Source organism: Salvelinus fontinalis, chromosome 33 (assembly GCF_029448725.1).
Source record: "Salvelinus fontinalis isolate EN_2023a chromosome 33, ASM2944872v1, whole genome shotgun sequence".
NCBI lineage: Eukaryota > Metazoa > Chordata > Actinopteri > Salmoniformes > Salmonidae > Salvelinus > Salvelinus fontinalis.
In genome coordinates, this window is record NC_074697.1 from 35602419 (window position 1) to 35618896 (window position 16478).

The window sequence follows — 16478 nt, forward strand, 5'->3', positions numbered from 1 at the left end:
CCCTATGGGAGCCATTCCCAAATGGAGTTCCCTGTGTAGTGCACTTCTCTAAACCAGGGCCCATAGTGCGCTATATAGGGTGCCATTTGGAAGACATCCCGGACCACCCTCACTGATCTGCCTGGCCCAGCCTCCTTCAGCACAGCAGCTTGGCACGACGGTCCAGAACCTGTCTGGTGCCAACCGCACGATTTAGAGTATCACTGGCTCCTCTCTCCTTCTCCCTTTCTTCCTCGCCCTCTTTCGCTTTCTGCTTCTCCTTCACTACTAAGCCACCTCCGAAGTGAAAGCATATGCTGTGGGATGAGGTTGGGGGGAGGGAAACATCATGTTTGCTTGGTTAATCAATTCATGTAATCTTGGGGTTGGTTTGTTTAACGTTTGGTTCATATTAGCTAGATACAAATGAAAACATTTTGGCTTGTAGTTTAGGTTGCTGTACAACAATGATTATCCTTCAGCAAATCAAATCTCATGCATCATATGTGTTTAATATGTTTAATACATTGCAGAGGAAATGTTCAAAGCAGCTCCTTCCTCGTCCACCACGGTAGGCAGACTATTTGTAGTGGGAATTAGGGATTATAATCTGTAACGGTAATCTCTCGTCTGCCTACAGTGGATTTACATTTTTCCGGCTATGTAATCTATCGTTTACAATATCATTTACGTAGCTTTGTCCCTCCACCTACTGACATCTCTGTTCTTCAGCTCCAAGGCTGCTGGGAGACTGACAGACATCGGACAAGCTCCAGACGTGCAGATACTGTAAACACACACACACACACACACACACACACACACACACACACACACACACACAGTTGATTGATGCTCGTGGCTGTCAAAGGCCTGCTAAGTCTCCTGAGCCTTCAGCTTACTGACAGTTGTAGATATTACATTCATATTATATTCATATTATATTCACAGAACGGTTTGGTGATGTGATCCCCTTGAAACACGTTAATCTGTTTAGGCTGACTCAATATTATGGCAGAGAGAGAGGTTGGGGGTGTGGGGGAAGGTATACAATGGAAGCCCTGGCTGCTAGCCAAACTGCCAAAGCTGGAGGTGGATGACAACTGGGAGGCTGTCTGGGTTGTTGTTGTTGTTCGTGGTGGTAATACACACTGACTGGATCATTTACAAGGTGGAGGTGGAGGCATCATTTTAATATGGTCGTGTACTGGTACGCCCTGGCCAAAAGTAGTTCACTATACACTGAGTGTACAAAACATTAGGAACGTCTGTTCTTTCGATGATATAGACTGACCAGGCGAATCCAGGTGAAAGCTATGATCCCTTATTGATGTCACTTGTTAAATCCACTTCAATCAGTGGATTGAAGGGGAGGAGACAGGTTAAAGAAAGATTTTTAAACTATGAGACAATGGAGACATGGATTGTGTATGTGTGCCATTCAGAGGGTGAATGGGCAAAACAAAAGATTGAATTGCCTTGAACGGGGTATGGTAGTAGGCGCCAGTATGAACGGGGTATGGTAGTAGGCGCCAGTATGAACGGGGTATGGTAGTAGGCGCCAGTATGAACGGGGCATGGTGGTAGGCGCCAGTATGAACGGGGTATGGTGGTAGGCGCCAGTATGAACGGGGTATGGTGGTAGGCGCCAGTATGAACGGGGTATGGTGGTAGGCGCCAGTATGAACGGGGTATGGTGGTAGGCGCCAGTATGAACGGGGTATGGTGGTAGGCGCCAGTATGAACGGGGTATGGTGGTAGGCGCCAGTATGAACGGGGTATGGTGGTAGGCGCCAGTATGAACGGGGTATGGTGGTAGGCGCCAGTATGAACGGGGTATGGTGGTAGGCGCCAGTATGAACGGGGTATGGTGGTAGGCGCCAGTATGAACGGGGTATGGTGGTAGGCGCCAGTATGAACGGGGTATGGTGGTAGGCGCCAGTATGAACGGGGTATGGTAGTAGGCGCCAGTATGAACGGGGTATGGTAGTAGGCGCCAGTATGAACGGGGTATGGTAGTAGGCGACAGTATGAACGGGGTATGGTAGTAGGCGCCAGTATGAACGGGGTATGGTGGTAGGCGCCAGTATGAACGGGGTATGGTGGTAGGCGCCAGTATGAACGGGGTATGGTAGTAGGCGCCAGTATGAACGGGGTATGGTAGTAGGCGACAGTATGAACGGGGTATGGTAGTAGGCGCCAGTATGAACGGGGTATGGTAGTAGGCGCCAGTATGAACGGGGTATGGTAGTAGGCGCCAGATGCACCGGTTTGAGTGCAATGCGGCAGTGTTTTCACGCTCAACAGTTTCTCCCGTGTATCAAGAATGGTTCAGCAACGGACATCCAGCCAACTTGACACAACTGTGGGAAGCGAGTCAACATGGGCCAGAATCCCTGTGGAATGCTTTCGACACCTTTTAGGGTCCATGGACCAATGAATTGAGGTTGTTCTGAGGGCAAAGGGGGGGTGAAACTCAATATTAGGAATATGGTGCCATGTGGGACACCGTCGGAGGAGCAGGAGGACTGTGTTGTTCCTCACTCTGGTCTAGATGGAGAGGATGAAGATAAAGCACATGGTCCATTGATGTGACTGAGAATCTTCTCAGACCAACCTGTCATCTGCTCTACTATCATTTTAATCATCACTCTCTCCCTCGCTCCATATTTCTCTCCACAGCTCCGTTTGGAGTATGTAAATTACTTGCAGTGTTTTTCTACTTTTAGTTCCCCTTGAAGGAAACACAAAGCCTTTGAAATGTGTCCAGCCAGAGCTGCACTTAGTAACCTGATGCTGGGTCCACTGCTTAATGGTTTGCATTAGCTGCAAGCAATAAAACGATCCTCCTTCCCTGGTCCTCCCTGCGAATGTTGCAAAAATCATTTACAAAGATGGTTACCACATGCTGGAGCTGTTCCCTTCTTTCTCTCCTGTTTTTAAGGCTCTAATTCACTCTTATTAATAATGAATGAATGAAAATGCAGTTTTCTTTTGGGTTGCCCCAGGGCTCTGAGAATTATTTCAATGAATATTTCAACACATTATTTGAATCATGGTTCCACATACCCACACAGGGAGGGAAGGAGTGAGAGAGGGAAGGGGGGCTGTTTTATAGTTCTCAGACCCTCCCCATCATTAAACCCCACGTTGCTGCCTCCCTCCCACCATGGCTCACTGCCCCCCTCCTCTCCCTGGCTGCCTCCCTCCCTCCTATCTCCCTGCCTCCCCTTTCCTTCTCCCTCCCTCCTATCTCCCTGCCTCCCCTTTCCTTCTCTCTCCTCTCTCTCCTCTCTCTCTCTCTCTCTCTCTCTCTCTCTCTCTCTCTCTCTCTCTCTCTCTCTCTCTCTCTCTCTCTCTCTCTCTCTCTCTCTCTGCCTCTCTCTCTGCCTCTCTCTCTGCCTCTCTCTCTGCCTCTCTCTCTGCCTCTCTCTCTGCCTCCCTCCATCCCGCCCTTACTCCCTCCCTGCCTAGGTTGAGGGTCCTACCTCTCTGATTTACAAGTCTTGTTAAAAAACATAGTTAAAAAGGAGGCAAGCTGGGCCATTTAGACTTGTAATTTGATGCTGTATTTGTTAATGGGAGTGTTAGTGATTTATAGTGTAGTGGCTTCTGCTGCTGCGGCGGCTCCCGTGCTGCTGTGTGTGTACTCTATGTAGCCCCCAGTGTGCGTGTGTGCGTGCGTGTTCGTGTCGTCTGTGTGTGTATATTCTAACCTGTTCTCAGTCTAACCTGTTTATCTCTGTCTAATCTGTCTATCTCTATCTGTCTCTGTCTAACCTGTCTGTCTGTCTCAGTCTAACCTGTTCACCTCTGTCTGTCTCTCAGTCTAACCTGTCTGTCTTTCAGTCTAACCTGTTCACCTCTGTCTGTCTCTGTCTAACCTGTCCGTCTCTGTTTGTCTCTCAGTCTAACCTGTTTGTCTCTCAGTCTAACCTGTTTGTCTCTCAGTCTAACCTGTTTGTCTCTCAGTCTAACCTGTCTGTCTGTCTCAATCTAACCTGTCCATCGCCGTCTGTCTCTCAGTCTAACCTGTCAATCTCTGTCGGTCTCTCAGTCTAACCTGTCTGTCTCTGTCTAACCTGTCTGTCTCAGTCTAACCTGTCCATCTCTGTTTGTCTTTCAGTCTAACCTGTCCGTCTCTGTCTGTCTCTCAGTCTAACCTGTCCATCTCTGTCTGTCTCTCAGTCTAACCTGTCCGTCTCAGTCTAGCCTGTCTATCTCTGTTTGTCTCTCAGTCTAACCTGTATGTCTGTCTCTCAGTCTAACCTGTCCATCTCTGTCTGTCTCTCAGTCTAACCTGTCCGCCTCTGTCTCTATCTGTCTAACCTGTCTAACTTGTCTATCTCTGTCTGTCTAACCTGTCAATCTCTGTCTGTCTAACGTCTGTCTCTCAGTCTAACCTGTCTGTCTTTCAGTCTAACCTGTCTGTCTCTGTCTGTCTCTCAGTCTAACCTGTCTGTCTCTGTCTCTGTCTAACCTGTCTGTCTCTGTCTCTGTCTAACCTGTCTGTCTCTGTCTGTCTCTCAGTCTAACCTGTCTGTTTCTGTCTGTCTCTCAGTCTAACCTGTCTGTCCCTCAGTCTAACCTGTCTGTCTCCTTCTGTCTCTCAGTCTAACCTGTCTGTCTCTCTGGCTGCCTCTGTCTGTCTCTCTGTCTAACCTGTCTGTCTCTCAGTCTAACCTGTCTGTCTCTGGCTGTCTCTCTGTCGAACCTGTCTGTTTCTGTCTGTCTCTCAGTCTAACCTGTCTGTATCTGTCTGTCTCTGTCTAACCTGTCTGTCCCTCAGTCTAACCTGTATGTCTCCTTCTGTCTCTGTCTAACCTGTCTGTTTCTGTCTGTCTCTCAGTCTAACCTGTCTGTCTCTCAGTCTAACCTGTATGTCTCCTTCTGTCTCTGTCTAACCTGTCTGTATCTGTCTGTCTCTGTCTAACCTGTATGTCTCCTTCTGTCTCTGTCTAACCTGTATGTCTCCTTCTGTCTCTCTGTCTAACCTGTCTGTCTCTCAGTCTAACCTCTCTGTCTGTCTCTCTGTCTAACCTGTCTGTTTCTGTCTGTCTCTCAGTCTAACCTGTCTGTCTCTCAGTCTAACCTGTCTGTTTCTGTCTGTCTCTGTCTAACCTGTCTGTCTCTCAGTCTAACCTGTCTGTCTCTGTCTGTCTCTCAGTCAGCTGAATGACTTCTGGCGTCTGGACTACTGGGAGGACGACCTACGGAGGAGGCGGAGATTCGTACGGAACCCCTTTGGCTCCACCCACCTGGACATTCCCTGCAAGACGTTAGACGACTATGGTTAGTCAGCATGCTCCTGGCTGATTTATTTACAGTATGTGTGATTGAAAAGATAAACAGAATACTGTAGACCCAGAGGATAACACAGGAGCGTATTTGGCGACACTAACCCACTATCGGGACACTGTAATAAGCAACCTTATTTCAACAGTTTTTCTTGTCAACTGTTAGGTTCTTATTTTTCAGAGTAAATAAATCACGGACACTATAGAAGCATAAAACCTCTACCGCTTCTCTCTTCCGGATCCGGGATCCTCCTCATCAAAAAAGCTGCCTAGCATAGCCTAGCCTAACGGGACAGGGATATCATATAATATCATTTCATGAAATCACAAGTCCAATACAGCAAATGAAAGATAAACATCTTGTGAATCCAGCCATCATTTCCAATTTGTTTAATGTTTTACAGCGAAACCACAATATGTATTTATATTAGCTAACCACAATAGCCAAACACACAACGGCATATTTTCACCATGTTTCCACCGCATTGGTTGCCTTCACAAAACCCACAAATAGAGATAAAATGAATCACTAACCTTGAACAACTTCATCAGATGACAGTCTTATAACATCATGTTATACAATACATTTATGTTTTGTTTGAAAATGTGCATATTTATAGCTACAAATCCTGGTTTTACATTGCAGCCACCATCACAAATAGCACCAAAGCAGCCAGAATAATTACAGAGAGCAACGTGAAATACATAAATACTCATCATAAAACATTTATCAAAAATACATGGTGTACAGCAAATGAAAGATAAACATCTTGTGAATCCAGCCAATATTTCAAATGTTTTAAGTGTTTTACAGCCAAAACCCAATATATATTTCTATTAGCTCACTAGCCAAACACACAACGCAATTTACTCCCCACCAAAATAGCTTGCACAAAACCGACAAAATAGAGATAAAACGAATCACTAACCTTGAACAACTTCATCAGATGACAGTCTTATAACATCATGTTATACAATACATTTATGTTTTGTTCGAAAATGTGCATATTTAGAGCTGCAAATCGTGGTTATACATTGTGAATACGTAGCAACGATTCACCAGAATGTCCGGAGATATTTTGGACACTCACCTAAACTGACCAAAGAACTCATCATAAACTTTACATAAAAATACTTGTTGTATGGCAAATGAAAGATACACTGGTTCTTAATGCAACCGCTGTGTTAGATTTTTTTAAATAACTTTACCACAACATACAGCATGCGTTATTGTGAGACAGCGCTCACCAACACGGCGGAGAATAGGAGTCAACATATTACACAGAAATACGAAATAACATCATAAATGTTGTCTTACTTTTGCCGAGCTTCCATCAGAATGTTGTGCAAGGAGTCCTATTTCCAGAATCGTTGTTTGGTTTTAGAATGTCCATTTCTTCTGTCGAATTAGCAACCTTGGCTAGCATTGTGGTGCGAACAATCCCATCATCTCTTGGCGCAAAGAACGGAAAATTCCAAAAGTCCCAATAAACGTTGAATAAACTGATCAAACTCGGTTGAAAAATCCTACTTTATGATGATTTTCTCATATGTATCAAATAAAATCAGAGCCGGAGATATTCGGCGTGTATACCGAACGCTTTTCAGAAGACAATGTGGAGCTCCTTCGCGCGCCGTGGAAAACTGACAAAAGGGCAGACCTGTCACTCCAAAAGCTCTTATTCGGCCTCAGATCAAGCTAGACACCCCATTCAACCTTCCACTGCCTGTTGACATCTAGTGGAAGGCGCATGAAGTGCATACATATCGATAAATAAAAGCCAGTTGAATAGGCAGGCCCTGAAACAGAGCCTCGTTTTCAGAGTTTTCACTTCCTGTATGGAAGTTTGCTGCTAAATGAGTTCTGTTTTACTCACAGATATAATTCAAACAGTTTTAGAAACTTGAGAGTGTTTTCTATCCAATAGTAATAATATGCATATTGTATGATCTAGAACAGAGTACGAGGTCGTTTAATTTGGGCACGATTGTTTCCAAGGTGAAAACAGCGCCCCCCTATTGACAAGAAGTTGTTTAACCAAGTTTTATCATTCCCTAAAGGTTCTGTACAGCTGAAATCAGACAGCTAAAGATTTCACTGTTTATATGCATCCTACTTAAGACACTCCCCTTTCTCTCCAATCCTTACATTTTATGGCTCTACAGGAAGCTAATAAAGAGGGTAACAGGATTCCAAACATTTATTACTCTCTTAAGAGAATCTGTCCTCACCTCCTGACCTCAACCTCTCTTCCATCTAATACACATTCCCAAGCCTTCTTCTTTCTTCTGAGAACCATTCACTTCTAACATAACCCAGTCTCTTTCATTTCCCATCATTCATTTAATATCTCAATGTTCAAAGTTTAGCACATCCCAACACAACTATACTTGATATCTGCTTCTAACCATTTTCTCTATTCTACAAAGTCTGTAGAAGTAGCTAGTCTCCTGATGGAATGGGACCATTTTTGCTCAGTGTTTAGGGTTTGGTCAATACATGACAGGGTCAGGGGCATAGATGACAGTAGCTGCTGTCTCTCTCCACACAGTACAATCCTGTTATTCATAATGTTGTATGATCCCAGACAACCACTGGGTTCTTCTCACTGCCAAGGCCAGCCTTATAAAGTGAGGAGCTATAGAGGGTCTCAGTGTCCTCAGGGTCCAGGGTTGAACCGTGTACTACGGGCAGGGCCTGTTGCTGAGCTGAGAGAAGTTTATTGTCATTTTTATAGGTAACATATTTACTGCCTCTGTCAATTGAACATGACACGTCCGTTCAATGAAACATTGTATTTTTTGTAGACTTTTCATTTAACTGTTGTGCTCTTAGTCACTAACTTTCCCTCATTGAGCTGACTAGGGCTGCGTCCCAAATGACATCCTGTTTCCTATATAGTCCACTACCTTTGACCAGAGCCCTGTGGACCCTGGTCAAGAGTGGTGCACTATATACTGCAGGGAATAGGGTGCCATTTTGGATGCCGCCTAGCAGAACAGATGGAGTAAAGGAACAAGGGGAACAAAATGTTGTGATTTAGAAACTATAAAATGCTCTCACATCAAAGAAAACATGCAATAAAAGAAAACGTCATTCATTTCTGTGATGCTATTAAATCCTGTTGTTCCAAGTTGTCTGCACTCATCGGGAGGTATGAACGGAGGTGAGCAGTCACTAGGCCAGTTCTCTAACCCATGCCTGATGATCCAGGTCTGGTATGAGGAGGACCAGGAGTTTGACCTCCAGGAGAAACTCTGAGCCCTAGTTCTCTGGGCCCTAATACTCGTCATAGTGCACTATGTAGGCAATAGGGTACCATTTGGGATACAGATAGCTGTGCCGGGGGAGCCGACTGTTGGTTCAGCATGTCATCTGGCCTCTCAGCTCTGTGTCACTGCCAGAACACACACACACGCCAGTCCTGCGGATAACACGCACACACCAGATGGTTTCTCTCTGGGCTGCAGGTGGCCCATGTTAATGGCACACACACAATAATGACACTGTCTGCTTCTTATTTCTTTCTCAACCGTCCAGACACCTACTAGAGGACAAGGAGAACAACACTTTACAAACAGAAAAAAAAGCATTTACAACATTCATTATGAGAGACAGAGAGAGAGAGACTGCGTTTGAGGCTGGATCTAACAGCCTTGTATTTAGTGAACAGCAGCCATGATGATCATACTCCAATAACTAGAGAGAGAGACTACTTGCCTGGTCCTAAATGTCAGTCTGACCAGTTTCACTCACTGGGGAAACATCATGTCAGAGGAGAAATGTGTTTAATGTTTGAGAGAAAATGTTTGAAAGCTGTCTGTAGACAGATAGTAACACACTAGTGACTGACAATCTCAGTACTTGTGTTCAGTAAATTATTTTTCCCCCAGTTTATTCTTTGGGAGCTTCTTGAATGTGTGGATTGAAATGTCTATGTGTGTGTACATCTATTAGCAACATTGACAGGGTGAGGAGGACTAAGGAGGGTTAGCTTTGTGTCTCTGCCCTCTGTCTGTCTGTATGACTATACCTTCTCTGTTCTGTAGCAGCAGCTGCAGCAGAGGATATAGTTAGCTGATTGGAGCTGGGGAACCATGAAATGGAAGTCAGTTTCATATTGATCCAGTGTTTAACAGGCTGTTCTACCTCCAGGTGTCCTTGCTGCCCTGCTCAGGTGGACAGGCTGGTTGTGTCCCTAATGGTACCTTATTCCCACTACTTTTGAACAGAGCCCCATAGATTCTGGTCAAAAGTAGTGCACTATATAAGCAGGGTGCAATTTAGGACACATCCAGGCTCTCTCTGACCCTCTGCTACTCACACACACTGATCTTTATAGCTCGTTACAGCAGAGTTCACACACACATGCACACACCCATTCACACACACGCGTACACACACACACAAACACGAACACACACACTCTACTGCACCCCGGGACGACATGTATAGCTTATTACAGCAGTAGATCACACATCATCACTAGCTATCATTCTATACATTATACTATAAGTATCCTCTCTAGTCTGCCATTCCCTGGTTTATTATCATGACTAATGAAGATCCACTCTGAAGGAGATGAGCTGCATGTTGTCTGACTGACTTTCAATGAGCTCTCTGAGGTATAACACTGTGGAGCATGTCTGAAACCTCAATAATACTGTAACTAAAGGGATGAATAAAGGTATAGCTACAGGGCATCTAGCTACAGAGCATCTAGCTACAGAGCATCTAGCTACAGAGCATCTAGCTACAGGGTGAGCTACAGGGCATCTAGCTACAGAGCATCTAGCTACAGATCATCTAGCTCCAGATCATCTAGCTACAGACCCTAAATAGCATCTCGCTACATGGCATCTAGCTACATGGCATCTAGCTACATGGCATCTAGCTATAGAGCATCTAGCTACAGGGATTCTAGCTACAGGGCATCTAGCTACAGAGCATCTAGCTACAGAGCATCTAGCTACAGATTATCCAACTATAGAGCCTCTAGCTACAGGGCATCTAGCTACATAGCATCTAGCTACAGATCATCCAACTATAGAGCCTCTAGCTACAGAGCATCTAGCTACAGGGCATCTAGCTACAGGGCATCTAGTTTCAGATCATCTAGCTATAGAGCCTCTAGCTACAGGGCCTCTAGCTACAGGGCATCTAGCTACAGAACATCTAGCTACAGAGCATCTAGCTACAGCGCATCTAGCAACACCATCTAGCTACAGAGCATCTAGGCCAGGGCTGGTCCCCATGTATAGGGGTGTGGTAATGAGATACTCCTGCCCTGTTAGCGTGTTACTGTCTCTACTCTTTGTCTCTACTGTTTCTACTTTCAGTCTCTATTATTTGTCTCTACTCTGTTTCTACTCTCTGACTCTTCTCTCTATCTTTATTCTCTCTCTACTCTGTTTCTACTCTCTCTCTACTCTGTTTCTACTCTCTCTACTTGCTGTTTCTACTCTGTTTCTACTCTCTCTCTACTCTGTTTCTACTCTCTCTACTTGCTGTTTCTACTCTGTTTTTACTCTCTCTGCTCTATTCTGTTTTTACTCTCTCTACTCTCTGTTTTTACTCTCTTACTCTATTCTGTTTTTACTCTCTCTACTCTCCGTTTTTACTCTCTCTACTCTCTGTTTTTACTCTCTGACTCTACTCTGTTTCTACTCTCTCTCTACTCTCTTCCTTTCTCTCTGTCTCTAATCTGTGTATCTACTCTGTTTCTACTCTTGGTTTCTACTGTCTTTACTCTGTTTCTATTCTCTCTTTACTCTCTCTCTCTACTCTCTGTTTTTACTCTCTGACTACTCTGTTTCTACTCTCTCTCTACTCTCTTCCTTTCTCTCTGTCTCTAATCTGTGTATCTACTCTCTGTTTCTACTCTTGGTTTCTACTGTCTTTACTCTGCTTCTATTCTCTCTTTACTCTCTCTCTCTCTACTCTGTCTACTCTGTTTTTACTCTCTCTACTCTCTGTTTTTACTCTCTCTACTCTCTGTTTTTACTCTCTCTACTCTCTGTTTTTACTCTCTCTACTCGCTGTGTCTACTCTCTCTACTCTCTGTTTTTACTCTCTTACTCTATTCTGTGTCTACTCTCTCTACTCTCTGTTTTTACTCTCTCTACTCTCTGTTTTACTCTCTCTACTCTCTGTTTTTACTCTCTCTACTCTCTGTTTTTACTCTCTCTACTCTCTGTTTTTACTCTCTCTACTCTCTGTTTTTACTCTCTCTACTCTCTGTTTTTACTCTCTTACTCTATTCTGTTTTTACTCTCTTACCCTATTCTGTTTTTACTCTCTTACTCTATTCTGTTTTTACTCTCTTACTCTATTCTGTTTTTACTCTCTCTACTCTGTTTTTACTCTCTACTCTCTGTTTTTACTCTCTTACTCTATTCTGTGTCTACTCTCTCTACTCTCTGTTTTTACTCTCTTACTCTATTCTGTGTCTACTCTCTCTACTCTCTGTTTTTACTCTCTTACTCTATTCTGTGTCTACTCTCGCTACTCTCTGTTTTTACTCTCTCTACTCTCTGTTTTTACTCTCTTACTCTATTCTGTTTTTACTCTCTCTACTCTCTGTTTTTACTCTCTCTACTCTCTGTTTTTACTCTCTTACTCTATTCTGTTTTTACTCTCTCTACTCTCTGTTTTTACTCTCTCTACTCTCTGTTTTTACTCTCTTACTCTATTCTGTTTTTACTCTCTTACTCTATTCTGTTTTTACTCTCTCTCTACTCTGTTTCTACTCTCTCTACTCTCTTCCTTTCGCTCTGTCTCTAATCTGTGAATCTACTCTCTGTTTCTACTCTTTCTTTACTCTCTGTCTCTACTCTCTGTTTCTACTCTGTTCTGTCTCTACTCTCTGTTTCTACTCTCTCTACTCCCTGTATCTCTGTCTCTACTCTCTTTCTCTGTTTCTATTCTCTGTTTCTACTCTGTTTCTACTTTCTGTGTCTACTTTCAGTCTATACTATCTGTCTACTCTGTTTCTACTTTCTGTTTCTACTTTCAGTCTCTACTATCTGTCTCTACTCTGTTTATACTCTCCCTCTACTCTGTTTCTACTCTCTGTATCTCCTCTCTGTATCTCCTCTGTTTCTGATCTCTCTCCTCTCTGTTTCTACTCTCTCTATACTCTCTGTTTCTACTCTGTCTTTATTCTCTGTTTCTGCTCTCTCTGTGTCTCTACTCTGTCACTACTCTCTGTCTCTACTCTCTGTTTCTACTCTCTCTACTCTGTGTCTACTCTCTCCCAGTACTCTCTGTCTCTACTCTCTGTTTCTGCTCTCCCTCTCTATGCTCTCTCTCTGCTGTCTCTACTCTGTCTCTACTCTCTACTCTGTCTCTACACTCTCTTTACTATTTGTTTCTCCTCTGTCTCTACTCTCTGTTTCTACTCTCTCTCTCTATTCTCTCTACTCTGTCTATACTCTCTGTCTCTACTCTCTGTTTCTACTATATCTCTCTCTCTATTCTCTCTACTCTGTCTATACTCTCTGTCTCTACTCTCTGTTTCTACTATATCTCTCTCTCTATTCTCTCTACTCTGTCTATACTCTCTGTCTCTACTCTATCTCTACTCTCTGTTTCTACACTCTCTACTCTCTGTCTCTACTCTTTGTTTCCACTCTCTCTGTGTCTCTACGCTCTGTGTATTTACTCTCTGTTTCTACTCTCTCTGTCTACTCTCTGTTTCTACTCTCTCTATGCTCTGTTTCTACTCTCTGTTTCTACTCTCTCTGTGTCTCTATGCTCTGTGTATTTACTCTCTGTCTCTACTCCCTGTTTCTACTCTCTGTTTCTACTCCCTGTTTCTACTCTCTCTATGCTCTGTTTCTACTCTCTATCTATAGTCTGTGTTTCTACTCTCTTTCTACTCTCTGTTTCTACTTTCTCTCAGTACCCTCTGTCTCTTATATTTTCCTGTTTGCGACTGAGCAGTGTCTCCCAGCGTTCAGACCAGCCCACAATTCAGTGATGCTGGACAGCTTGTATCGTGTGGAATGTGAATTCCGTGGAGAGAGAGTGGTGGGGTGGGGTGGGGCATGGGGGGAGATCTGGGACTGATGTAGGCTGGAAAACTGAAGAGAAGAGGGGACTACAGTTAAGGAAACACTACTATGTGATTAGGAAATGCTACTATATGAAACGCAGTTTATGAAGCAGTGCAAGGAAACAGAGTGGCGCTCTGCCCTGTTATCACTCTGTAGGATTATCATGTCATAAAGCATAGAGACATTACAGAGACAGGTAGGCATGGGTTAAGGCTGGGTTAGTTAAGGGTAGAGGGACACCCTCATCTGGGAACAGAGTCCAGAGAGAGGGAAGAGGCAAGAGAGGAGGAAAAAGCACATTCTGCATTGCCATTACCGTCCAAAACAAACGCTAAAACTTTGCATCTGTCTCCGATTCCACTGTTCTGGGCGGGATCTGTGTTGGTAGCGTGGAGGCATAGGAGGAAAAGTTCTCTCCAAAATGGTTCTGGTCAGGTCGCTGTTGTGCCAGACGAACACACAACATAAAGCTTTTTTAATGCGATACCAAAACATAAATGACAGATTTTCAGACTTTTTATTTTGCAGTAAATATACATGTCCTGCATAGCAGTGTTGCCCATTTTGTTTATCCAGTTCGTGTAATTTACGTAGAATATGTGTTCTTCCAAAACAACTCCACAGTAATTCTAAGAAGGTTTCATATTTTATTTATGGGTGTATATATTGAATTATTCCAAAGTATATTTGCCATCAGCCTTATTCCTCTGTTGGGAAATGTACTGTAGTAGAGTAGGCTGTTAAGTGAAACATCATGTGATTGAGTTTCTCCTTAAGGAGCGAGAGGTTGGGGCGTATGAGACGTTAGGAGACCAAGAAAAACATATGCTCCCTGAGTCTGACTGAGGCTATAAAAATGAAAGGTTCATGCCACAGAATACTCCAGAGTTCTCCCAATATATAAAACATGGACTGTTATATCACAGTTTGATTCAGGAGCCTGTGCTTCTTTTTAAAAGCATTTCAACTATTATCAATTCCACATTGAACAGTAAAACTACTGAACACTAAAATAGTTCCCTTCTCTGAGATGGTTAACTTTATTTGACCAAAGCTGAAAGCCAATATCTACTTTTTATCGTCACCCTCAGACTGGGAGGGAAACGTTGAAAATGTGTCATTCTGTCCGGTTGGCATGGCGATAGGGAATGAGTGACAGGTGACATTAGCTCTGCTCTCTCTTCCTCCTCTCTTTATCTCCCTCCCTTCTCTCTCTCTCCCTCCCTTCTCTCTCTCGCTCTCTCTCTCTCCCTCTCTCTCTCCTCCCTGCCTCTCTCCCTCTTTTTCGCTCTCTCTTCCCCTCCCTTCCTCTCTCACCCCCCCGCTCTCTTTTCTCTTTCTCTCTACTCTCTTTCTCCCTCTCTCTCTATATATATACAGTGGGGCAAAAAAGTATTTAGTCAGCCACCAATTGTGCAAGTTCTCCCACTTAAAAAGATGAGAGGCCTGTAATTTTCATCATAGGTACACTTCAACTATGACAGACAAAATGAGGAAAAAAAATCCAGAAAATCACATTGTAGGATTTTTAATGAATTTATTTGCAAATTATGGTGGAAAATAAGTATTTGGTCACCTACAAACAAGCAAGATTTCTGGCTCTCACAGACCTGTAACTTCTTCTTTAAGAGGCTCCTCTGTCCTCCACTCGTTACCTGTATTAATGGCACCTGTTTGAACTTGTTATCAGTATAAAATACACCTGTCCACAATCTCAAACAGTCACACTCCAAACTCCACTATGGCCAAGACCAAAGAGCTGTCAAAGGACACCAGAAACAAAATTGTAGACCTGCACCAGGCTGGGAAGACTGAATCTGCAATAGGTAAGCAGCTTGGTTTGAAGAAATCAACTGTGGGAGCAATTATTAGGAAATGGAAGACATACAAGACCACTGATAATCTCCCTCGATCTGGGGCTCCACGCAAGATCTCACCCCGTGGGGTCAAAATGATCACAAGAACGGTGAGCAAAAATCCCAGAACCACACGGGGGGACCTAGTGAATGACCTGCAGAGAGCTGGGACCAAAACAAAAGTTACAAAACCTACCATCAGTAACACACTACGCCGCCAGGGACTCAAATCCTGCAGTGCCAGACGCTTAAGCCAGTATATGTCCAGGCCCGTCTGAAGTTTGCTAGAGAGCATTTGGATGATCCAGAAGAAGATTGGGAGAATGTCATATGGTCAGATGAAACCAAAATATAACTTTTTGGTAAAAACTCAACTCGTCGTGTTTGGAGGACAAAGAATGCTGAGTTGCATCCAAAGAACACCATACCTACTGTGAAGCATGGGGGTGGAAACATCATGCTTTGGGGCTGTTTTTCTGCAAAGGGACCAGGACGACTGATCCGTGTAAAGGAAAGAATGAATGGGGCCATGTATCGTGAGATTTTGAGTGAAAACCTCCTTCCATCAGCAAGGGTATTGAAGATGAAACGTGGCTGGGTCTTTCAGCATGACAATGATCCCAAACACACCGCCTGGGCAACGAAGGAGTGGCTTCGTAAGAAGCATTTCAAGGTCCTGGAGTGGCCTACCCAGTCTCCAGATCTCAACCCCATAGAAAATCTTTGGAGGGAGTTGAAAGTCCGTGTTGCCCAGCAACAGCCCCAAAACATCACTGCTCTAGAGGAGATCTGCATGGAGGAATGGGCCAAAATACCAGCAACAGTGTGTGAAAACCTTGTGAAGACTTACAGAAAACGTTTGACCTCTGTCATTGCCAACAAAGGGTATATAACAAAGTATTGAGAAACTTTTGTTATTGACCAAATACTTATTTTCCACCATAATTTGCAAATAAATTCATAAAAAATCCTACAATGTGATTTTCTGGATTTTTTTCCCTCATTTTGTCTGTCATAGTTGAAGTGTACCTATGATGAAAATTACAGGCCTCTCTCATCTTTTTAAGTGGGAGAACTTGCACAATTGGTGGCTGACTAAATACCTTTTTCCCCACTGTATATATATATATATATAATGTATCTCTTTCTCTCCATATTATGGTAGGCCTAAACCCTACTCTATGGTAGGCCTTTTTTTGATGGTTCTGAATCATAAACCTGTTCATGAATTGGGTATGGTAGATATTTTATGTGTCATTGGCATTCTTCCTATATAAAAACACTATCA

At 43.6% G+C, this 16478-nt stretch overlaps 1 protein-coding gene across 4 annotated transcripts in view; it reads left to right on the forward strand.

The window, feature by feature from the left end:
- Window positions 1–16478, forward strand: part of LOC129832130 (neurobeachin-like) — a 319438-nt gene that overhangs the window by 173557 nt on the left and 129403 nt on the right. For all 4 annotated transcript variants that reach the window (XM_055895922.1, XM_055895923.1, XM_055895924.1 and 1 more), the window contains one exon: window positions 5147–5271. In XM_055895922.1, coding sequence (XP_055751897.1) covers window positions 5147–5271 — 125 coding nt within the window. The remainder of the gene's footprint in view (window positions 1–5146; window positions 5272–16478) is intronic.